Below are 25823 nucleotides of genomic sequence, written 5' to 3' on the forward strand. Positions count from 1 at the left end.
CAATCGGCCTTTTATTGTGACTAAATAGGCAGTCATGAAGGCTCTGCTCACTTTACTGCTGGGGTCTGACTTTGCCCAAATGGGGGGCCAGGGAGGGAGGGAAACTTTATTTTTTAGATAACAAAAAGGGGGAAAGAAAACGGGAGGGGGAAAAAAGAAGGTGCAAAAGCTCATTGGTCTCCAAGGTGTCTGCACTGTCTCTTTCATGCTGTAGTGCCCTGCTGGAGGCAGAAGCTGAAGTGTCAATGCACATCAATATTTGATGGGTGTTATCATATTATCCCTTACCTTCCTTTTCACAGCCTGGTGAGCCCAGGCTCTCCCGGCCATGGGGTTACACGACCAAGTGGTAGCTTTGCCTCAGAGTACCCCTGTGCAGCTCTGCCCTTGCAAAGCCAATGAGGAATCCTCTCCTACACCTCCCAGAAAGCCAGTCAGGATCTTTACAACACCCTCTTACTAAGTCAAGAGCACAAAACAGACTGCCAAGCCCCTTCCTTCAAACACAAATAAAGGTGTGAGCTTGGAAGGCTGCTACATTTTCCTACTCAGAACTGAAAATTGCAGCACAGCTGGTGTCACACCCTTTAAAAGAACCCAAACTCCTGGGTTTATTTGCTCCCCTGTTAAACTGGGGACACAAAATTATTGCTCTCTGCCAAGCTGTCATGTGTAAATGGAAATTTCCTGAAAACACAGTGCCCAGGCACACACGTGGAAAACCCCCCTGCATGTGGGCAGCTGCTGGGGCTTCTCTCCAGCAAGCAGCCAAGTGGACAAGCTGCAAGTCAGCTTCAGGTTCTCACCCTGCTTCCCCAATCCTCTCTCCTTTCCCTGGATATCCAGCTTCCAGCTTCCCTGCCATGACCACCACAAATCCCACTGTGCCACCCAAACCTCCTGTCTATACACAATGCATGCTGAACTTTGGGGTAAAAGCACCTTGGCCATGGAAACCTAACTGGAAAGTTTGGTTATTTCAAACCATGCTTTTTAAAATATTGTAGTTTTTTTTTTAAATGTTGACAGACTAATAATTGTAAAGAGAAATGGCAGCTCTACATGCCTCACAAGCCTCCCTCCTTAAATTTCAGAAGAATTTGTCCTGTTCCTACAGGAGCATGGCACCACGGTAAGACATGAAAACCCAAAAAAGTCTGAGAAGGTGTTTTTGGCTTTTCTCAAATCCATATTTCCTCTGAAGCAACTGAAGGAGTTAGGAAGCCAAATTCTGCTTTTATCATCACAATTTCCAAGTTAATCCTTTGCACTCTGTGAACGACTGCACATTTACACTCAAGTCAGTTCTGTCTGCCAGGAAAAGCCTCTGCTGGTCTTGAGAAGTTACTCCAGTTATGATACTGGGAGAGAACTTTTGTTTCACTGCATTCAGTGGAATAGCTTTAATTGAATTTTATAAGATGGCAGCTCACCACTTGAAACTGAAAGGCAAGTTTGGATCTGAATGGAGGAGCACAAGGAAAAAAAAATCTATAAGCTTTATGACTGTGTAGGGTATTATCCTCCAGACACACAGGGAGTTTTGCTGTAATTGCAAAAGATCTTTTTTATTACAAACACAAACATTAGGGATTCTAGTTTTTGGATAAGAGATGTTGGTGTCATAGAGGGTCCCTACAAGACCTACTTGGGTGAGTAGTACAGATTGAACACAATGTGGGTTTGCATTTATCTGAGAACATTTAGAGCTGTGATATATGGTCTTCATGACAGACTTCCTCGATGTATAGAGAAAATATGGCCAATTTCTTTGTGTAGGCTGAATTATTTACCAGAGTGTTCCAAAGTGTATTGGTAATAAAACACTATGAAATATAAGTAACACCAGACAATCTTGACTTATGTTAAAACCATTTTTTTTAAAAGAATGTTATTAAGAAAATAAATCCTGAGATTCTGGAAAGGCAGGAGTTTGTCAAATGAATACAAGTCTCTAAAGGACTGTGTTGTCTCAATGGATGGAAAGGTCAAATTCTCCAAACCATCACCTTAAGGGAGCTGGGAATCAGTCTCACTTCAAAATTAAATTGCCTCTTTTGGCACAGGAAGAAGATGCAAAAATGATTTTATGAAACTTACCTGATTGGAAAGAATGGTTGTTTTTAACTAAAACCAAATACAATGTACATAGAGAAACCCAATTTCACCAGATGGCCAAAGGAGCCATCATTTTTCCAAGCATTAGCTTTCCAGCCAAGCCCTTTCTAGTAGTGCATTCAGTTCAGAAATACAATGTGCTCATTCCTGCCTCCTACTCCTTAAAAGGACTGTGTTTTGCTAATTTTTCTGCTTTTGTGCCAGTTCACATGGTGCTGTTTTCACAGCCCAAATGAAGGAACATGTCCAGGTTCTCTACTCAGCTCTCACACTCCAAGGGTCTGGCTGTCCAGCCTCCCGTGAAAGCCACCAACCTGGCCCTCCCTCTCAGTAGCTTTAATAATTAAAATATCATGGACAGACAGTGTCACACTGCTTTTTCTGATGTTCCCAATTTTTCATTGCAAAACCTTCCCTGACCAATTTTCAGTTCAAATCTTGTTGCTTGGGCCCCATTTTTTACAGTATCAGTGTCTCAGCCCACTGCGTGGTATCTCTACAGTTATCTCACTGTGGTGTCTCAGCTAGAAGCTGGCAGCTTGCTTTTTATTTCAGAACCTTTCAGCCGTGGAACACACAGCAGATGAAACGTTTACAATTAACTGGGCTGATTTCTGGGCAGAGACTGGAGGTGGCTCTTGTTAGGCCAGTGACAAGGGTGTAGGAGGCTGGGAGCCACTTGGCCAGCTCCTGCCATGCAATGCAGAGACTGCATGCTGCTCTCCCTTCCCTTTCCTCTGTAAGCCCTTGCCTGGGCTGTTATTAGACACAACTACCAACCTCCATGAGAAGATTTCTGCAGCAGAAATGCGCCTTAGGTATGTTCCTAAGTTAAGCAGGAATCTTAAGTCTTTGTAAGGTTGCTTTTTAAATGGTGTTCATAGAATCATAGAACTGGCTGTGTTGGAAGGGACCTCAGAGATCATCAAGTCCAACCCTTGATCCACTCCCCCTGTGGTTCCCAGCCCATGGCACTCAGTGCCACATCCAGTCTCTTTTGAAATATCTCCAGACACGGAGAATCCACTACTTCCCTGGGCAGCCCATTCCAATGGTTGATCACCCTCTCCAGAAAGAAATTCTTTCTAATCTCCAACCTAAACCTCCCCTGGCACAACTTGAGACCGTGCCCTCTTGTCTTGCTGAGAGTTGCCTGGGAAAAGAGCCCAACCCCCCCCCTGGCTCCAACCTCCTTTCAGGGAGTTGGAGAGAGTGATGAGGTCTCCCCTGAGCCTCCTCTTCTCCAGCCTCAACACCCCCAGCTCCCTCAGCCCTTCCTCACAGGACTTGTGCTGGATCCCTTCACAGCCTCCTTGCTCTTCTCTGGACCTGCTCCAGCACCTCAGTCTCCTTCCTGAGCTGAGGGGCCCAGAACTGGACACAGGACTCAAGCTGTGGCCTCACCAGCACGATTCCATTTCTGTTTATTTCAACCACAAGCCCAATGAGTGTGTTTCAGTGTTACACATTGAACAAAGATCTACTTTCTCTCTGAATGAGAAAGGAAAGCAGCAGAAAATGGTGATGTAGCTGCTGTGTAATGCACGGGACATTGCAGACCTTAAAGTAGCTCCTTGTTTCTGCATCTGGAACAAGTAGGTCACACAGAGTTATTATACACACTGCTGAACATGAAGCAGCCAATACCCATGTAATGTATGTGAGCTTTCCAATTACCTTTTAGTACTTTATAGTAGTACAGCATCTTGTTTGCAGATGCTTTGCTTGAGAGCAACTGATTGAAGGGGGAAGGGCCCCAAAGCTGACTGACCTAATTGCTGTGTGGATTGAGAAGCTGGCAAAATCATTAGTTTCTTTTATGTTTTCTTTCTATACTATAATAAAGATAAATATTGATTGCTAGAGCAGTATTGATTGTAGGGGTCGTTGCTGATGGCAGCTGCATGATTTGCACAAATATCTCCCATGTTTGGTGCTGCTTATTTGCATGAGAATGCAGTTCCACCAGCCTCGGGCCTTGCAGACTGCTCACTTGCCTTGTAGGAGCATTCACCCAAACTGGATAGATCAGAGACAAGCAGGAAAATATGAAACAAAGGATTGGAACAGTTCATCCTCTTAATATGTTTTCTGTGTATGACTGTCTGCCCTGGGTAAGTGCAGCTTATTATCCCAGCCATGAGGACAGAAGAGCAGGACACAAGGGACCTGATGCAATTTGGCTGCAGCATCTCCACCTTGCTTGGGACCAGCACCCTAAACCAATGCTCCTTCCTTCCCCACTGACACATTGAGCCCCTTCATACAGCCCTGGGTGCCTTCCCCCAAGCTCCCAGCTTTGGGACATCAGGGACACAGTGTCCCTGGAGAATGGCTCCAGCACCTTCTCTCTCCTGAGCTGAACCTGCCTGGTGGGATCCTCCTGCACTTGTGAGAAATGGAAAAGGCTCCTCCAGCTTGAGCCAGGCTGGTGGGGAGGAAGGAATGCTGCTCACCACAAGAGGTGCCCATGGCAGAGCAAAAAACCCTCAATGCTCAGCCAAGCAGGAGCCCTTAGTGTGTGTGGGACTGAGCTGTGGGAAGCAGCAGGAATATTTATGCCCCTGTTTATCAGTGGTGCAACCCCCTGAGTGGCCCATTCAAGGTCAGGCACCTCCTGCCAGGGCTGCTGCTGCCTCTCTTCTCTACCTGTGACCTCCAGGACAGGAGGGAGGAAGGGGAAGGCAAGAGAAGCAACCTGCAGAGATGGTCACCGCAGCTCCTCTGACCCTGCCAGGCTGCAGGGAGAGCACTCTGCACATTACACACCCCCAGGTCTGTCTCACAGCAACCTGCATCTTATTCTGGGCAATCCTGCATTTTGGTACTGCTGCTGGCTGACCTGCTGCTATTGAAATTCAAAGGAAAAACATGCATATTTAACCCCAATTCATCATTTTGATTTTGATTAACTCTACGAGTCAGAGGTTTGCAGGATTTAATCCTATTTTAAGAAAATAACTCCTGTCCGCTCTTGGTGTTTTCCAACAGGAAATTCAACTGAAGGGTTTTTTCCTGTTATTTATCTCCTTCCACTTACTTGGACACATCATCATGGACCTTGGAAATAGCTGCCCAGTATCTATCCAAACCATGGCTTGTCCAGTGAAGAGAGTGCTCTTATTTCCTCAGTGCCCCATAAGGAGGAGATTAATCCTGGAATCCAGGTTTCTGACGTGGTTATGCACTGACACTAAGCCACTTTAGCAGATGAGCAGGCACTCCATTTTTTGAGTACTATTTATATACAGTGAGTGAGTATTTCATAGATCCTTTCTGGAAGATCTTAGAAACACACCACGGTTCACAATGCTATATTCTTCATTTCCTTTTAAGTCTATCTCTCGGGGTGTTATCTTGAATAGCCATGTCTTACAAAATCAATTATTCCCTAGCCAGCTCAGGAACAAAGCTCAAAGTAAGCAACACCAAATGTCTGATTTACCAATAGATTGCAATCCAGTGCTAAAGAGCATGGCCACTGCCCTGCTTTAAATATTCATGAAGCCCACGGGTGCAAAATGCATTAAAGGTGGGAATAATGCCAGTAATACACAATCCTCTTAGTGACAAGAAGCTTTCACATATTAAAGTAGCAAGATGTTAAAGACTTTCAACTGAACTGCCTTTGTTTTTAACCTAGAGAAAGAGATTCACTAATGGAATGCCAAATTGCATTCACTCTTGTGATATTAGACTGCAGAATAGGATAATAATACATGTGTGCTTTACCATGCTGTGGAAAACCTGTTATTACAGCGAGTTTTCTTCTGTCTTTCCTTTGTACTTTCCAGTAAATGTTCACATGCATGTCTTACTCCTTTGAATAGTCTTCTGTATGCCAACTGCCCTCTCAGGACCCCAGAAATCCAGCCAAGAACAGACTTTTTTTACACAAATAAAAAGATTTAAAAGTAACGTTCGAATGGTGCGATAGCCCAATTCAGCTGAGTGACACCTGGCAATGAATAGCCAAAAAAAAAAAAAAAAAAAAAGCCCCCCAAAACCCCAGAGTCAAACCAGACTGCAGAATAACAGACTGTGGCAAAACAGAATAATGTTAATTGTTGCTTTAAACCATCAGCAACCCAGCCACGTCTGCTATCACACCTGTGCTCTCTTCTCTGATCTACTTTGGCATCCTAGAAATCCTAGGCTGCCAGCCAGCCTCCTATCTCCAGCTCTCTGAGATCTGGCTCTGCTACCAGCTGGCATCCCTCTTCCCTGGGATGGATCAAGCACTGACCTTGCACCTTCAAACTGGTTTTGATGGTGAGAGGACCCTGCCAGTGCTGGGCTTGTTACCCAGTGACAACAGGTCCTGGGGTTGCTGGGATTCACTGACCCCGTTTGGGTTTTCCAAAGCTCATCAGTCAGATGAGACAGCTGAAGGAGCACTGCCTCCCTCGGAAATCTGATCTGCATAAAAGCAGCCATCAAACAAGAAACAGAAATTTCTTTCCCCACTTAATCTAAGGACATGCCACATCTTGGCAGGGGGAGTGGGGGAATGTGTCTATCTGGTGCCAAACATGGGAATTCAATTAACAGACATTGGAAAGAGAGATCTAGGCCCCCCATACATAGCCTGCTTTTATTCTAGTAATAAGAATAACAAAGAGCTAACACCCAGAAGGCTCATTTTTCATAAAGACGTTTATCCAAGACTAATCAAGGGGCAGGGAGAGGAAAACAGGGCTCTGATACAGTATATGAAGTTGTTTACTTCAAAGCAGACCTTTAACAGGCTTTGCATGGTCTTTGTACTTCTGGTTGGAAATCTGCTTTCCTGCCTTTTAACACTTTGTCTGGCAGCATCTTCTAGTAAATGCCCTTCCCTGCTTCCCACCCCAAGAAGAGTCTTCCCCTGCAGAAAACCTGCCTGTCAATAGAGATTGAGAACTTCAGCTCCTGCAGTCATTACACTGCTCCATCTAAGCCAAGTTGTCTCTAAAGGAAAGAATTAGATAGTGCAGAAGCTGCAGTGGGAACATTACGGGGGAAACTTGGATCAGGCTACTTTATCGAGCTATTTCTGGAAAAAAAATAAACACTGCTATTCAGGGCTTATGATTAATAATGTTATCTTGCAGCTAATTTTATTCCTTGCCCCTCTCTTCTCCCGCCTTCCAATTTGGAAGTGCACTTAATTATGAAAACATGAGCACTAGACTGTGAATTTTGATATATTAATTTTACCGGGGATTTGTTTTTACACCACACCACCCAAACTCTCAAGGACATCCCGGCAAGGAGACAATGAAAATCCTCACACCTTGGGTAATTGCCTTAAGCAAAGACAAAAATTAAGCAATTCCTTCCACACAAATCTCATTACATCTTTGCAAACCTATAACCATGATGCATATTGCTCCTGGTTTTCAATACTCCAATTTGCTTTTGATGACTGGAGTAGTTTATTTGGTGTTTTTCAGAGACTATAACCAGAAGTTATTAAAAGCCTGGCAAGAAAAAACCAAAATGAGCACAAAGGGATGACCACCTTCCTAAGCTTCTCCACTGAACAGCAGGAAATTATAATAATAATTAAAATTTAATGCCTGAAGGACTGTTTATGGATGCCTGGCCTGAATGAGGTCAGCCCAAAACTGTCCCCAAATATCATGTTCTCCATTCATCCATTGACTCCATCCCTATTGCCCAAGTTAGAATTGGGGCAACGCTGTTTTACTGACACCTGACTGCCCAGTCTCTGTGTTCATCCTTCAGCCCCCAGCTCCAGAAGCATCATCCACACAACAGCTCTAATATGGACTTGCTTATTTTGTTGTCTTTCTGAACTTGCAGGAATTTCTTAGATAGAAAGATGGGGGTTGGCATTAAGGCAGAGTTAGAATAGCTCTGTGGATGAAGGCTTTTTTTTTTGTCGAGTGGCTGTTCCAAAATCACAATGAAACCATTATTTTGCAGTTGACTTAATGTATGTTTGCCTACTTTACAGGCAAAAATGAAAAATTAAAAAAAATAAATAATTCTGAGTAGACAGAATTATTTCCCTTCAGTTTATGTGGTTAAGGCTTAGAAAAACAGCAATTTAAAAAATGAATACTTTTGAAACCCCCTTATACACTAAAATAGGAAACAATTTCCATTGCATTGTCTAAATGCACAGTCTAATTATTTCAAACATTTGAGGGTTAGGTCTTCAACTCCAGCAAGTAGGAAAATCATGACAGATTTCATAGCATTTCTAATGCTGCACACGACTGAACATGATGATAATACTAATGATACTTTTTAACCAGAAAAAGCTTTAGGTCAATTATATTTCCCAGTTCTATTTTTACCAAAGTATAAAGCTTTAAAACCCCAGATGGAATAACATAAGTTATAACAGCAACAAAAATGGATAATATTGTTTCTAGACTTTGTCTAAATTGTGATTATTCCAAAATTATGAACTGAACAGTTTTATAGATTTTTTTTTCCAGAGAAATAACCTCAAACACTGTGCAATGAATCTCTGGCTGCAGAAACTGGATTATACCCTCATATTTTCAGTGCTTTCTAAACCACATCGCCTTCAAATAACAAAACATTCATTAAAAAAAAGAAGAGTAGACCAAATTACTGTACCAAACATCCTCTGCATCTTCGTCACACTCTGCCCCAAACTGGCAAATGTCACAGGTCGATGTCTCTTTTTGATTGGTTTCACCTGAGCCTTCATTGACTGTTTGATGGAAAGCAGAAGAATATACATTAGTACAGACAGCACTGGAGCAAAGCACTTCTCTCTCTCTCTCTCTAAAAAAATCTATTCACTGTGTCAGCTTAATGCTGGTTTCTGAATGGGGCCAACGCAGAGATTTCCATGGTGGGCTGTGATGAATTCCCTGAATTCTAGAGTGAAAAGGAAAACTGGAGAAAAGCCCCCTCCTCTTGTTTTTCCACTTAAACCATTATCCCTTCAAGCTGCAGGCCGGGCAGGTTGTGTCACCCCCGAGCCTCTCTGCTTTTTGTTCCCTGGGAAAATTATGGAGGTGTATTGAGAGCATCACATGCTGCTGCCTTCTCTTCACAGCTCTGAGCCCCAAGGACCAGTTATCTCTGGCAGGAAAAATTTAGTGCTGTCCAGAGGAGGGGACAATCTCCAGCACAGGCTCAATTTGAAGCCCAGTGAAAGTCAACCCCCCTGTCTGCAATTGCAGAAGGTTGTAACTGGCCCTTCAGTCAAAACCATAAAGGGGCTGAGGGGAAAATAAAAATATGGCTATAAGAGGACTGGGAGAAAATGCTGATGGCTGAGGACTGAAAGAAAGAGACCACAAAGGTCAGCACCAAGAAGAGGCTTTGTTAAGATCCAAAAGAAACATAATCTACATTTATATTCAAGTCTATAAGCACATTTAGATATCTTTCAAGAGGTGCTGCTTTCTAGCATGACACTGCACCTACTGATATCCTCCTGCTGGTTACAGGATAATTAAACCAGCCCAGACTTTAAATATCCATCAGCTTTGACTGATGTTATCTGCATAATCAGCCTCTGCAGTGTCATCCCTTCTGCTGGAGCCAGCCCTGTGGAGCAGCCTTACTGCAAATTTGCACCTAGGGTGTCTTGGTAGCCCTAGGGCTACTTAGGTGATTTGGGATGGGACAAATCACCTGCCTTGGGCCATGAATCCACTGCATGAGACCCTGGTAACCGGGCCCTGACCGGAGGCTCTCAGACTTTGTACATCCTGCTTTTCTGATTTACTCAGAAAAAAAAATAAAAATAGTGCCAAGCTTTCACTAAGATGTTGGAGGAGAAAGGGCTTTTGCTCTTAAAAGAGGTGTGACCCTACTTTCATAGCTTGGGTAAGTTATTTAACCTCTGGCCTCCTTCCCACTGGGTAAAATGGGTATAATATTGCTTTCTACCCACAAAAAATATGGACACAAGTTCATTAAAGATTGTGATATGCTTGGATGCTACAGTGAAACAGACCTATACCTATACCTAAAGTAGATATTTGTCTCTGAAGCTCTTTTCTGAAGCTTAATATAGTCAAAGAAAGCATTGGTATGTTTAGGTGTGAGCAATGCTGTAGTGATTTCTTATCAGTCTTACTTGAATTTAGACTAGATTAAAATTTTTTTAAAAAGGAAATAGATTATCTTAAAATAAAAATAGTTTTAAAAAATGACCTACGATAAGGATTCTGATGATCCTAAAAGGAAATGAAAGAGGGGTTTGCCCTGTTTTTGGAACTTTGCTCACCTTTACAGCCACAAAGTTCATGTACAAAAAAACCAAAGGGGAAATTCAGAACACACAGTAAATTTTTGTTCTGCTGTTTTGTTTGGAGGGACTGAGCTTATGTTTTTTCTGTTTCCTTAAGTGATTGAGGAACTCTTTAGGCTCATGTTTCATGGGAGCTGACACACAAAGGTGGACAGGGTGTCCTAGGGCCATGTCCTCACACCATTAGCATCTCCATGCCCCTCATGTGTGATCCTGACCCAGCAGCACTGGGAGATTCAGGCTGCTGTGCAGCTCCTTCCCACTTCTCTGCAGCACCATACAGGTCTGGGTTTTTCACTGAGTTTCATTTATATTTTGAATTTAGAATTTATTTTTTTTTTCCTGAGGAGATAACTCTGGCAGCGAGTCTTGGCAGGGAATTTCCAGTGGTTAAGATATGGAACGGGACAGCTGATGGGGATTTATTGAGTCATGCTGCTTTGCTGTGTCACAGTTTCACCATCTGTGAAAGGAGAGCAGAGTATCTGGCAGATACTTTGGGGGCTGTAACAAATGACTGTATGCAGAAGACTCCTTATAACAGCTGAGCATTCCTCACCTAGCAGGTATATACCAACAGATTCAGTTCAGGAGGATGAAAACATACATTTCATGGAAAAGAGATAGATTTTTAAATTTTATTTTGTTATTCTGCAGATCAGTTTCCTTACACTTCCCTTTAATTAAACACATATGCTCTATTTTTTTCCTCCTTGTGATGTTTCTATCTGTAAATGTCCCCAAGAGGTGGGGTTTGACAAGAGATCTCCCATGGCTCCACATCACAAGCTGAATAAAAAAGCTACTTAAGTCATTAAAGGAAAATATTTGAAAGACTGAGCATTCTGAAGAGAACTGACTGGTTTAGAGAGGAACATCCACACTAAGGCACTCTGCAGCTCTTAATTTCTACTAGAAAATAAGAGGTCACTCCTTCATATTTTTCTGAAGAAGCTCTGCATCCAGCATTCCTTAATCTACGTGCACATTGGTATGAAATGTCAGAGCATGCAGTGGTGTTGATTTAAAAGGACAGCTGTTTATCTCTCTCTCTCTCCCTTCTTCTGTATTCAGTAACCACAGATAACGTTCTTTACATTTCCTTAAGGTGTGTTTTCTCTCCCCACACAAAGATACACACTGGCATGTGCACCCACACCCAGGGCTGATGCACGCAGGGCTTGTTTTCTCCATGCTGTGCAGGTAACCGCTTTGATAAATCTGGGCATCTTAGAAAGTTATTTTCTCAATATTTCCTGCTGCTTTTTTAGCTTGAGGACTAGTGGATACTCATTTTCTAAGGTGACTCTTTCTCCTTGTTTTTTTCCCCCTCACTACACTTACTTTCGTATCTCAAATGGAAAAAAAAATAGCAAAAATAATCTAGTTCAGGGGCTCCTTTTAAAAATAAAAGGAGTCTAACATTCTTGATCTGACTCGTGTTAGGGAGCTCACTGCTGAGGTTTAACACCAAGAGCCTGGAGGAACACAGTGGGGCTCCAGGAAGGCTCATTACTGAAGCCCACCACTTAGTATTCACACAACTGAGAACTATTAAGCTTCAAGTTCCTATTTATATTTGGCAGATGAGCACCTACCAGAGTTCAATGAAATGTTCTATAGTGGGTTAGGTGGTCACTAACTTTATGTGACAGTCACTTCAGGGACTCACCCAATCTCAGCAATATAAATTCTTTAGCTAGAAAGAGGCTACACAAGTTCCAAAGTCAGGTGGTGTGGTAACCACAAGAGTGGTGCAGTGATTTCGTCCTTTTCTGTCACTCTTACTGCACTCAGATCAGACTGGTGGCATTTCACAGAATCATAGAACTGGCTGGGTTGGAAGGGACCTCAGAGATCATCAAGTCCAACCCTTGATCCACTCCTGCTGCAGTTCCCAGCCCATGGCACTCAGTGCCACATCCAGGCTCTTTTGAAATATCTCCAGACACGGAGAATCCACTACTTCCCTGGGCAGCCCATTCCAATGTCTGATCACCCTCTCCAGAAAGAAATTCTTTCTAATCTCCAACCTAAACCTCCCCTGGCACAACTTGAGACCGTGCCCTCTTGTCTTGCTGAGAGTTGCCTGGGAAAAGAGCCCAACCCCCCCCTGGCTCCAACCTCCTTTCAGGGAGTTGTAGAGAGTGATGAGGTCTCCCCTGAGCCTCCTCTTCTCCAGCCTGAACACCCCCAGCTCCCTCAGCCCTTCCTCACAGGAATTCTGCTGGATCCCTTCACAGCCTCCTTGCTCTTCTCTGGACCTGCTCCAGCACCTCAATCACCTTCCTGAGCTGAGGGGCCCAGAACTGGACACAGGACTCAAGCTGTGGCCTCCCCAGGGCTGAGCACAGGGGCCCAATCCCTTCCTTGGACCTGCTGGCTACGCTGTTCCTGAGCCAGCCCAGGATGCCATTGGCCTTCTTGGCCACCTGGGCACACTGCTGGCTCCTGTTCAGCTTCCTGGCAATCCAGACTCCCAGGTCCCTTTCTGCCACTCTGTGCCCAGCCTGAGGCTCCCCATGGGGTTGTTGTGTTGAACCTCATCCCGTTGGGATCAGCCCAACTCTCCAGTCTGTCCAGGTCCCTCTGCAGAGCCCTCCTGCCTTCCAGCTGATCCACACTTCCCCCCACCTTAGTGTCATCTGCAAATTTGCTGATGATGGACTCAATCCCCTCATCTAAATCATCAATAAAGATATTTCAAGAGTATCTGTAGTGCTTGCAAGTTCCACCAGAAAGAAACCATTTTGGAGACATTTTACTTTGTTTCCATGACTGAAAAAACCATGACTGAAAGTATCTGGCCCACTCTGTGCTTATCTCCTGTAGTACCAGGAGTGAACTAAAAGCCCCAAGCTGTTTCCCCTGCCACAGACACTTCTCTTTCCACTTCAACCTCTTTGACTCAGTCTGTAGTTGCTACAACTGCAATAAAAGATCCAATGACTTTATCCACACAGCTTCCCAGACTCACACTCTACTAAGAGTTCCTGACTGGTGGTTCAGCTGTTTTAGCAAATGGACATGAACAACTCTGGGCTTGAGCCAGTTCTGGATTACTTGCTCAGTGTCTTCCAAAAATAATGTGACAAATGTCCAAGGCAGGGTGGAAATTAACTCTCTGCAATTTCCAGGAAAGCAGCTCCAGTGGGATGCTCAGGAATACTCACAGTAGTTCACGGTTTTAATCTGAAACACAAAACCCATTTCCTAAGTGACACAAGGGACATGCACATAACTTGCCTGATGGACCAGACTGTGAGGAGTAAATGGAAGTGGAAAGAGGAGCTGGTGGGCCATGAGGGAGAGAGGGAATTAGGTGGCAACACCAGCTAAACACAGATCTCTTGATCTGTCCTCACTAAAGTGTTGTCTGAAGACAACAGGGCAAGCTCAAGAGAGTCTCAGTTCAGTTTTCATGTAGCTTTGTAGTACTACTAAAACTACTATAATAATCCTTATATTTTAGCTATACTGGAGAAGACAACAAAGAAACAGCACAAAACATCACCACCACCCACTGGAATATGCAGAAATGTCTATAATTATGTCCCAGTTATTTTTTGTATTATGCAGTCTTCTTTAGATGGATGTGATCAGATGCATGACCATCACAATCTCTGATTCCCACTTGACTGCTCATGGTGGCACATCTTGGCTAGTGTTGAAAGAACAGCTTCAAACAAAGCTTGCTCTAGCTTATCCTAATAGGATATCCACTAGTCTTTAGTCATAAAATCAATGTAATAACAAAAATCAGATGAAGATAAGTGCTGTCATTTTTGTGTTTTGGAATGAAAAACCAACGAGCAAATGAAAATGGGGAGGAGAAGGAGAAGAAGAAGGCTCTTCAGAGGTGATCTCCTCACATGCTTCAGTCCTAGCAGGACTGCTCTGGGCTTGTGCCAAGGTGAGTGGATGAAGTGAGAAAGCTCTGAGATAGCAGGGCAGAGAAGCCAGCACAGAATTTGCTGTGTTAAAACAAACACTACCTGCCCAGCTAAAAAAACCTCACAAACCTGAAGAAATGAAAGCCCAGATGCTGCAAACAGCCTGACTCTAATCAATAAGTTGTATGTTGTGTTTTGCTTTCCCTGAAAACATTACCTCACTCAAAACCTGCAAAGGGAGAAAAATGAAGGGTACAGAGCAGGGGCTCGTCTCATGAATGACTCTGCTCTCAAAGTCTGGCAGAGGCTCAGAACAGCATTATGGTCAAAATGAAAAGAAAATGGCTTGCTGCATCAGTAATAATAAAAACCCAAAGTAATAAACCCAAACTCTGACATACCCTGTTCTGCTTTTCCCCTGCTACCTGCCTGCATCTCAATAAATACAAATTTGCTCTCTCACACACACAAACATGCTGGAGAAAGTACTTATGCCATGAGAAAACAGTATCCCTGCCCTGCTCAGGACCTGACTCTGAACTTAAGGAGCCTTGAAATATTCTCCTTCACACCAAGGAGATCATTTTCTCCATCCCACCCAGGGTCAGTACTTGAAATGAGCCCTCCACTCGTGATGAGCAGGTTATTTAAAGGGCACCAAGGTTGTGCCACACCTGAGCTGGCTGCCCAGGAACCAGACCACACTTCCCAGTGTTTATATGGCTTCAGGACCCATCTTGAGGTCCTCCACGATGGCCAAGTGCTGGAAAAGGTTAACAGGACAACTCAGAGTGATCCAAATACCTAACAGGCTTTTTGGGGGAGGAACTGGCTGTATCCAGCCAGCTCAGATTGCTGATAAAACGTGGCCTTATCTTCTCACTGAAGACCACCTAGATACAGCCTAGCACTGCTTTGATGTCAGTCAGACACAATTTGCAGGTTTTTTCCAGCTCTTGTATTTGTACTGTGACACTCAGGTGGTATTTTGTTTTAAAATCAGAGCCAGTGATTTATCTCAATGTATAAGGATCTCAATTGCCATGTATATTTGTTTTGAAAGGTACATCTAAGCTTTAGGGTTGTGGAGAAAAAAGCTCTGAGTATAATAAATACAAGAAATTTTATATTAAAAAAAACCTAATTATTTTTGTAAGGCTGATTTTTCAGTCTTGTGCAATGCTGAGTTTCTGCTGGACAGGAAAAGCAGCACTTCTGGCTCTAGTGCAAGGCCCTGAGCCGAGCTCACCCTCACCTTGTACAGAAAGCTCTGATTCTGCCTAGGGTACAGTGTCATTAGTGCAAAAAAAGTGCCTGGGAAGGGCTCTGAGTCCAGTAAATAACCAGTATGAAACTGGTTTCACACTGTCTCTAAGCACTGCTGCTCTCTCCAGTCTGTCTTTACTTTTAGCCCCTTGCTTTGCTTCCTATCATGCCAGCCTTGCTACCCTCACTTCTTTCCCACTGAACTATACTCTGAACATCATTTATCGTGGCTAAAAGGGGATGGGAATGGCTACACAGGAACAGCATCATTCCTCTGCCTGCAGCAGTCTGATTGCAGTTCTCTCCTTCCAGGTCTGAAGTCAGGACATGACCCACTACAGAGCTCTCTGAGGGCTTCCCTGTATTTGTTCAAGCGTGGCCAGGAGGGAAGGGATTCAATTCTTACTCAAAGTTTATTTATCCTAAATAAAACCACCATTTGCCTGTGTCTGCCTCATGCATATTCCTGCTGCCCCCACAGTGCACTTGATAAAAAATTAAATACGATTAGTTGAGGCCAGTTTCTCCCAGCAAATCTCTCTGATGGCATTTCAGAAGGAATGGCTCATTGAATAAAAAACCCTGTTGTAGGCTTTCCGAATGCTGACATGAAACAGCTGTGGTTATTGCACCCTTGTGTGTTTCCCCTACAAAATTTGATGTTTGCCTGGTGGATGCAGGATGCCAGCACTGCAGATTTATGAAGGTGCACGATGACCAGCACTGACAGCATTTGCCAGCTTGAGGAAGAGGAGGCTCATTTAAATTTTGCCAAGAGCTTTCCCTCATAAACAGCTTTGAGTTAAAAAAGCCAAATGGCATGTGGGGACTACTCATCTCTGCCTCAGATTAATTTAATTTTAAAGAGGAATCACTTCCTTGCAGAAGAATTTTCAAGGAATAGTCACAGCTTGTAAAAACATGCCTGCAATGCTGCCAAAGCTTTCGTGGCATCAGTCCCTGCCCTCGTGTAGTTCAATATGTACAACAGTGGGAACAAAACAACCAAGTGGACATGCCCACAGCTGGATGTATGCAATGCAACAAGTCACCCATCGAAGCTAAAAGAACCTGGAATGAGACTACTGGATTCCTAATGGCAAGGACCAAAAGACCTTTTTTTAGGATAGAAAAAGATGATGTCTGATCCCTCCCTCAGGTTGACTTGCCTGGCCACACAGACCTCAACCACTGTGTCAAGGGAGATGGGAAGCTGCAGGAAAGTACCCAACATCTTCCTGCTTTTCCTATTTGTCAGAAAAACAGCCACCTGAGCTTACTCAGGGGGAGAATCAAGTGTGAGCCACTTGTGGCTGGCTGGCCCTATGTGCCAGAAGGGAGGAGAGCAAGCCCAGCTCAAAAACTGCCAAACACCCTCTCTCTGAGGACCTGCAAAAAGCCATCTGGGGGCTCAGCAGAAAAACAGGGCCTGGTTCTGGCCCTTCATCTTACTCCTGTGTGTCTGGGCAGAAGCTGCATCCCATAGTGCCTGGAGCAAGAGCTCAGTGCTGCATCCCTGATGCAGGATGCACCAAACACCTGATGCAGAGCTCATCAGACTGATGGGTGGTTGTAGATGTGGGTGGTGTACATGCTGGGACACTGCATTTCCAATAAATACTGCATTTGATACAAGTCCAGTTGGAGGAATGTGAGTCAGCAGTGCCTTCCTGGGCAGGGGAAGATGCTACAGTTGGATGTACACTACAGAAATTCCCTGTGTTTTCCTTGCTCTCTGTCAAGAGTTCACATCCCACCCAAATTTCTAAGCACTTGAATTCATCCGAGGCACAGAGGAACCTGGATCCCCCAGTTTAAAGAAAGGAAGTGAAAAAAAATTAAAGAAGGATCCCACCCAGGGTGTCACAAACCCCCACGAAGGAAATGCCAAATGGGTGATGTGACTTTCCAAGCCTTTCAGCACTGAAAGGGTGTTTGTGCCAGCTTCCTACCTGGTGGAAGGATTAGCAGAAGACTTGAATGTGAAGCCTTACAGCTACTCATCTTTCAAGAAACAGAATGAAAGGATGAAAGATAAAACCAAAAAGAGCTGTCTTGCTTCCACTTGGTGACTACTTCAGTTTTAAGGTCTTTGTCACTTGGCTATTGATTTAAGTCTGTGTATCCTTTTGAATATTAGTATGGCTAGCAAGATAGCAACATCATACATAAAAATGTTCTTTATTCCAGAACAGATGAAACTCCCAGTGGTAAAAGAAGATTTAGGTATCTCTGAAGATTTCTTATCACTGTGCAACATAACTCTCTAATGGTTCAGTGCCTTGGAGGGTCATCTGAGATCACTTATCACATAAATCAAATAGGTGGCAGGCTATAAGAGTGGAAGCCTATAGCAATTTCATGTCTTTGCTCGCAGACATCAAATCTATCTTTTAGGCAGACTAAAGAGGAGATAATATGCCACTCCATTTAAGACACTGAAGGAACCCAAATCTGGGTATTAACCAATTTTAGGAAGCTGCTCCTCCTCTGACTGCACCACAATTATCTTGGGAAATGACTGAGTGTAAATCCAAAAAAGCAAACCCCAGACACTAGTCCTGGTCCTAATTTACACCAAGGCTCCTGTAAATCACTCCAGCAATGGAAAGGAGTGTCAGAGCAAGGGAAAGTCCAATTTTCTTCATGTCCTATTTACATAACCAGGGAGGTGTAAAATGGCTCTGCTGTAAAAATGACTTGGGTCTACCTTGCACTGCACTAAACAAGAGAAGAACAGGTTTCTTCTCCTGCTCCACTCTTCCTCCATGTCATACTCCTTTTTGTCTCTGTGGTGCTGCTGAACATAACACACACATAACTGAGTGCAGGCAGAGCCCTTCTGCTTGGGAGCCAAGATAGATGGCTCCTTATCTGCTGCTTCCTCTACCAGCTCAACAATCAGTCTGTATTCACACGTCCAACCCCAGAAGAATTTAATATTCCTGCAAGCAACCTCCCTGAGCCTCAACTTTCACTGCTGAGCTGATCCTCTAACACAGCACACCCAAACTCCTCTAACCCTGTAAAACAAGGACTTCTCTAACCCTGCACAACCAAAACTCCTCTAACCCTGCACAACCAAAACTCCTCCAACCCTGCACAAACTCCTCCAACCCTGCACAACCAAACTCCTCTAACCCTGCACAACCAAAGTTCCTCTAACGCTGTACAACCAAACTCCTCTAACCCTGCACAACCCTAACCCTGCACACCCAAACTCCTCCAACCCTGCACAACCAAACTCCTCTAAACCTGCACAACCAAAACTCCTCTAATCCTGCACAAACAAACTCCTCTAAGCCTGCACAACCAAAGCTCCTCTAATGCTGTACAACCAAACTCCTCTAACCCTGCACAACCCTAGCCCTGCACAACCAAAACTCCTCTAACCCTGTACAACCAGGACTCCTCTAACCCTGCACAACCAAAGCTCCTCCAAACCTGCACAACCAAAACTCCTCTAACCCTGCACAACCCACTCATCACCATCGTCTGCTTCCTCTGGGAGAATTTGCCTTTACAGAAAACAAAGAAAACCTGGTGCAGAAGGAGTTTTAGAATTTCCCCCGTGCCATGAGCAGAGGTATTGGTGTAGCTCCAGGGCACAGGAGTGCAGACACCTCAGGAACTTGCTAAAAGATGAGGGCAACTGCAAAGTTTTTAATTCCTGCTGGAGGAGCTACAACACTTATGCAACATAGCTCCCATCTTCCATATAACCCTCTTCTACAAACACAAAATCGTGCTGCATCAGGTCATCTCATGAAGATGTCCTTCCAGCAGTTAAGATGACCTTTCAGGACAAATGGGCCAAAAATCAGTTGAACTGTGTTTTGCCTTTTTATTTCCATCATTAGTGGGCAGCTGAGGCACTGGGTGAGTAGCACCATTACGGGTTTATTGTACTCCTTCCTTTACGGTTTGTGTGGTGGAACAGTTGTGTCCACAGTACAAAACCCATGAGAAAAACTGGCAGCACTGCTGTTGGTTTTAGCAATGGTTTTTTTTGCTGATGGTTTAGAAGGCAAAGCAGTGGCAAAGATTTAGGAGAAGGAGCTGTCAGGTCAGGTCTGTGGTTAAACTGGGGATCTGGTTTTGTGCTGTCACCCAGAATTTCTGTGACTGTGTAGGGAAGAACTTCAGACTCCACTGCCAGGACAACCAGGGTGAGGGTGACACTTCAAACTCAGCCTTGATCTAAGCAAAGAAGCATTGATTTGAATCTGTTTACACCAGAAGGAGGTTGTCTTAGTATAATTTTACAGATGTGTTGGATACGGGGGATCCATATGGCACAAAAGGTTTCAACATTTAAAATCACTTAGCTTCAGTATACTGCAGGTACAGAAAAGTGGAAGCCCAGCAGGGAAATGCCAGATTCCCTTCTTGCTGAGTTGTGATTAACCTTTAGGAGCTCACCCAGAGCTTTGTCACCTCTGAGTTTTGCCTTCTGCAAAGAAGAAACTTGCTCTGCTTTGCAGAGCTCAGGTGGGTCGAGTCCAGAGCAGCCCTACACTGGCAGACAGATGCAAAGCAAAGAGCTGATCTGTCTCTTGCTTTGCAAATAACTCTCTTTCTCATTAATATTGATTCCCAGACACAACCACTTTAGAGATATTCACTGATTGCATTACCATTGCAGAAGGGTAATTAACAAATTAAAAGGGAGGGTTGTGATTCAGTTTAATTTGGGGAAAATCTTTAAATAAAATTAATAATAATAATAATAAAAAAAGAAGTCTGATGTTTGAGGATCGTTCCACTCTGCTGTTTCATTTTTATGCCTTGGGCATGCTCTAAGATTAATGCTTACATCAAAATAAACAGGGCCTGAGCATGCTGCAGTACTGGCACACACGGGTACTTGCAGCAGCATCAACAAGACAAAAAAACAAACAAATGAAAGAAATCCTGGCAGAAGCTAAACAGGATCCTGGATTGCAAATGAAGGTGTAGCATCATCATGGAGAGAGGAGGGGGGGAAAAAGCCAGTTGGAAGCTGATCCACCTGATCTGAGCCTGCCAGCTTACTCAGAAAAACTTAGAAAAAGCAACACAAAACACACACACCATCAGCCCGGGGGAAAGCCAATGCCATAAATATTTGTGGAAGTAGGGAAGGCAGGACATCTCCCCTACTTGCTGCCCTTTCAGACATGATAAAACCAACCAGCTCCACTAAGTAAATCAGTGTTTGCAAGCAGTCAAAACTCCCAAACCAGAAAGTTTGCCTGCTTTCATCTCCCAAAACCAACCCAGCACACATGGAAGAATGGTTGCAAAATGATACCTCCTTCCTTTCCCATCTCCTACCTAAAACACCTTTCAGGTGATCTAATATTATGAGAAACCATAATCATTAAGGATTGATCATGCTAATATAATTTTCTGGATGGCTTATTAACCTACTAAGACATGTTTTTCTCTACTTCCCTTCATTAGCGACAGCAATAATTAGGTAAGGACAGAGCAGGAAAATTGATCATATGCTCCTGCCGAAGGGGACAGAGAATGTATCATGGACATTTTAGCATAATGTTCTCCCAGCTCGAGATGCATTAATTATATTTAGTAACACAGCTATTTTCTGCCTTTGATAGAAAGAAGCCATTAATGTAGAGACTGTATAACAGAAGCTTATTTTTCTCCCTTCCCAAAATGGCAATTCCTTTTTTTCTTGAAGTTCGTGGTATAAAAATGAGAGAGGAAAACATCACTGTCTCAAGGATCTACAGATACCACAATCTTTTCTTCTTTCACTCTTGCCTAACAGCCTCCTTTAAAAGCAGAGCAGCTGCAGAACTCTGGCTAGGAAGCAAAAGAGTGAGTGACACACTCACCTCCTGGACAATAATCCCTAGAGACACTTTCCTGATTTTTTGGGGTCAGCTTCAGGCAGCCTTCCCACACCCAGTCAGCAGAACAAAGCACCTGTAGCTTACACTTAGATGGCACAACTTATTTTTTTTTTTTTAAATGCCAGTGCCTGGCTTTCCCTGAGATCCCCCCCTTCTTCCCCTCATGTGAGCAGGAGGCAGCTTTCTGTAGATAAAAGCATTAGAGGGAGCTGAAAAGAGTTGACATTACAAACTTGGCACTCTGCTGGCGTGCTGCACAAACAGGGAAAGGGAGGAGCTGCCAAAGCCAGAGCTGGAGATAATATGAAAAGCATAAACCCAACATATTGACCTTATTTAAGTCCAAACAGCATAACACCAGGATACTTAACGGGAAAATGTCGAAAACGTTCTTTATTCCAGGCACGCAGGACTGTTTGCTTTAAATATGCAATTCACTTGATATCTGCAATCCCCCCTCTTCAGATGCAAAATCCAAAATAATGATTATATCAGTCATTGCTTAATACATTCAACTGTGGCCCTGATTTTCATGCATGAATGGTCATTTACATATCATTACCCATCACGCCATCCACTCAGATTTTCCTGTCTAAATAGAGAAATTTAAAGTTGTCATTTTTAAACAAAAATGCTTAAAAACGGGACTTTCACTTCTCGTTATCTTATCTCTGCTCTTAGCTGGCTAATAGACCAGAATATTAAAGCAGAAAATTTTCAGTACGTGTGACAAGTGGCACAGTGAGAAGGTCTCAGAGAAGAAACAGTTATTGAGGGATTTTTCTCAACTTTGGAAACACAGATAAATACGAAGAGAAAACTGAAGCAAACCAACCAGAAGGAAAACAGCAATTATAATATGTTCTTTCTGTTTTCCTAACACCAGTCCTTGTTGAGGGCAAAGCTGGTTCTACATTCATGAAAATCATTGCACACATGAGGCAGGGCTAGAAGCTTTGCATGAATAAATGACAATTTTTCAATTAATGCTGCCCATGCCCACAAAAAGGAGTTGGTTTTGGGGTTTTTTTCCCCCTCCTGCTACTTTCAAAGTAATTTTCTGCTATGTTTAATTAGGAATTTTCTCTCCAGAAGGAAATGTGATAGAAGATTAATTCTCTATTTCCTCACCCACTGTGTCAGTAGACTCAAGTGGACGCTACAAACCCCAGTTAAATACGAGGAAGACGATCAAGCACGGAGCTCCTTTCAAGAGGTCGGGTCTGCAGACTGTGGATCTCATTTCCAAACAATGGGAACGAGTTGGAAAATGGTTTTTCTCCCTGGGCCAGGGCCCCAGAGGGACAATTACAAGTGCTTCATGGTGGGAGGGTTCACCATGCCAGCTGAAAGGGTTGGCCCTGGTGGGTAATGATACCGAACGCCGCCGAGAGAGAAACAGCACTTCCACAGCCACTGGTGGTTTGGGCTCCTTTTTCTCCTGTTCAACACCAATGATTATTCCTCTAGCAATCACATCCCCTTTTACATCTTTTGTGCCAAGGCTGAAACAGCAATTAAACAATAAATAATGAAATGTTTGCTGGTGGGGCGATATAGTACAAGGTTTTGTGTTTTTGTAAGGGAATAGACAAAGGGTGTAAAACCTGGATTTGTTTTTAGTGGACAAGGAAGGAAACGAGCTATTTCTCCTCAAAACATAAAATCCCATTAATGGTCTGTTGCAGCCAATGCTGAGGAAATACAAGGTTAATGCTTTTTAAAATGGAAATCCAAGCCAGAGGAAGAACAATTATTTAGGGGAAACTCAGAGCTACAAGATACTGGAACATGCAAGATGCTGTCCTTTGACAGAGGTTTTTCTCAGAAGTTTTATTAATGGAGTGGTTGAATACCAAAAGAGCCAAAGCATGAACGATTCAAAGGAGAAAACACAGACATGTAGCCTACTAGACACTGAGAGCCTTGCTCATTGATTAACTAGGACCAGGTTGCTTGAATACAATAGAAGCTGGCAGCACATACCTCCTGGGGATTGGAAAGGTCAAAACAGGACAACTTGGCAGAAAAAATGTGTATCGCAGAAGAAACTTCACTCCCAATTTTCTTCTAGGCTTAAAAAAGTAAATCAACGTTTTGGCCAGTCAGCTGCCTCTTCATTTGCACCCCCTCCCTGGTTTGACATGTTTATAAGACATCCTTATCCCACTCTGCTTGATGCTGCCCTGCTTTCATGTAGAGAGATGCTCCAGCAGAGCATTGAGAAGGAGCAGCCACCTTCCCAGAGTCCAAGGGAGAGCTGCAAGGCTGATGTGATTCAGAAAACATGACTTCTGCTGTCATCTTAGGGGAATGGAAATTTTTAACTTTGGAAGAAAGCACTGAAAAGAGACCAGCTGCTGATATAAAAAGGAATATTAAAAAAGGTGCTATAAAAAGAAGGATAATCAATTGTTCTCCACATCCATGTTTCTGAGACAAGAAATAATTGATATAATTTACATCAAAGGAGATTTAAGTTAGATGTTAGGAAACTTTTGTCCTCATCTTCTAAGAATTACCATGCCCTAGAACAGACCGCACTGGAATGAAGCTGGTGTGCTCAGAAGTGGCTTCTGAGACTGGTCCATGCAAATCCCAGCTAAGGACAGTCTAACTATAGTTGTACCCATCAGACTTGAGAATGATGGATGACCTGATCAGATGAAGCTACTTTCAGAACTGTCTCCAACCACATCATCCTGTTCTGCAGGTTAGGCAATGGCTGGGCTCCACACTATGCATTGACCCAGCCTTCATTTGTACCAATTCCCCTTAAAATCATGGGACATTTTTTGTCAAGGTAATTAAAACATCTCCATGTCAGCTGGGTGTGTGATGTTTGCCCACATGTGGGGCCTGTATATATTCTTGCATAATCTCTAAAAGTTCCTGACTTCTGCAAATTTGGAGGATTTGGTTACACCTAGGACCTTGTGGACAAGATTTCAGCTCCTTCTGATCCTGAAGAGGTAGGGGAGTCAATCACATCTTCTTTCTTTCTCCCTCAGGAGAGAAGGTTCTTTTTTTAAACAGAGTAGTTTGAAAACAGCCATTCCAGTTGACCAAGTTTTTGTCCCATCACAATAAAATACCCTTTAGAGAAAAAGGAATAGATGACCTCCAAGGGAAAAAGAAATTAAAAATATTGTTAAATAGGTTGCAAAATCTATGTTAATGCAGAAGCACAGGTAACACACTGAGTTTCCTGGCCAGCAATGAGTTCCCAGTGTTATCACTCAGCTTGTCTCCATGTAGCCAGAACCTGGGGACCACTCAGGCTCAGGCTGGAGGTCCTGCCCAGCAGCCTCCCCTCTCCACACCCAACTGATGTTACCCACCATGGAGCAGGCTCTGTCCCAAATGTCAAGGACAGGAGGTGGTGGAAGGGGTGAAGCTCCTCCAGCCAGCTCCAAACCCATGGAGAGCAAAGTTGGGCATCTCCTGGAGCCCTGCTTTGGAGGAGAGCAGCCTGAGACTGCCCTAATGTGTGTCCAGAGCCTCCCTGTGACAGCCCAGTGTCACGCAGTGCAGAGGGCTCACAGCCACTTTTGTTCTCAGATCCCTGGAGCTGTATCTGCCAGAGGCACAAAATCTGTCCCCTCTGTTCCTCTTTCCAAGGAGCAAACAGCCCATTTACAGAAAAGTCTTCAGAGGTTCCCCAGCCTCCGCTGTCCACAGCAGCTGCCTTGGTGCACATGGAATGTGCTTTTTTTCCCTCTTTTTTTTTTTTTGTTTTTCTTCAGGAGCAGTCAGGCTCCAGGGCAGAACTAGAGTTTATTTGCACAGTGACAACGTAGCCTTTCAGAAAGGAAATATAAAATGATGAATCAGAGGTCTGGACATCTCCATCTGTCATATGCAATAAGCATGCGTGTGCCATGTGAATGCCTGGTCAGTCTTGTAATTAGATGTTAAAGCTGAATGGGCAATTTTCAGCCAGGAGTGAATGAAATGCATGAACATTTTAATGATGCACAGAGCAATTAAGAATATTACATGCACCTTTCCTGATCACCTTGAGATTTTCTCTCTATTTAGTGTTGAGGGAACTCAACCTCTTTAGCACTATTAGAGCAAGGGGGCACAGCTGGAGGCAGGAAACAGTGAGCTGAATACACTGTAGCAAAGCAGTCTGTTAAAATGCAACTTTTTCCTTCCAAAACCTCTTAGATAATGATGAAGAAAATGTCTGCAGTGAATTCTGATGAAAAAAAGAAAGGCCAGAATAATAAGTGTGTCCCATGTGACAGGCAGGAAAAATGAAGGGTTTGATTCAGGTCCTGTTCTAATCAACAGGACTCTCTCCATTACCTCAGCTAACAATCACATTAAACCCTTTATGTTTAGTTGAGAGATACAGCACCAGAGGTAAGAAGCAAAAAAAGCCTGGTCCCTGGAAATGGCAGCTAAGCAGCAGGTAACCCACCTGAA

At 43.6% G+C, this 25823-nt stretch overlaps 1 protein-coding gene across 2 annotated transcripts in view; it reads right to left on the minus strand.

Annotated features, from left to right (window-relative positions):
* TMEFF2 (transmembrane protein with EGF like and two follistatin like domains 2) overlaps nucleotides 1–25823 on the minus strand; it is a 124452-nt gene that overhangs the window by 41807 nt on the left and 56822 nt on the right. For both annotated transcript variants that reach the window (XM_030454357.1, XM_030454358.1), the window contains exon 5: nucleotides 8716–8812. In XM_030454357.1, the coding sequence (XP_030310217.1) occupies nucleotides 8716–8812 (97 nt within the window). The remainder of the gene's footprint in view (nucleotides 1–8715; nucleotides 8813–25823) is intronic.

The sequence above is a fragment of the Calypte anna genome, chromosome 7, assembly GCF_003957555.1.
Source record: "Calypte anna isolate BGI_N300 chromosome 7, bCalAnn1_v1.p, whole genome shotgun sequence".
In the NCBI taxonomy this organism is placed as follows: Eukaryota; Metazoa; Chordata; class Aves; order Apodiformes; family Trochilidae; genus Calypte; species Calypte anna.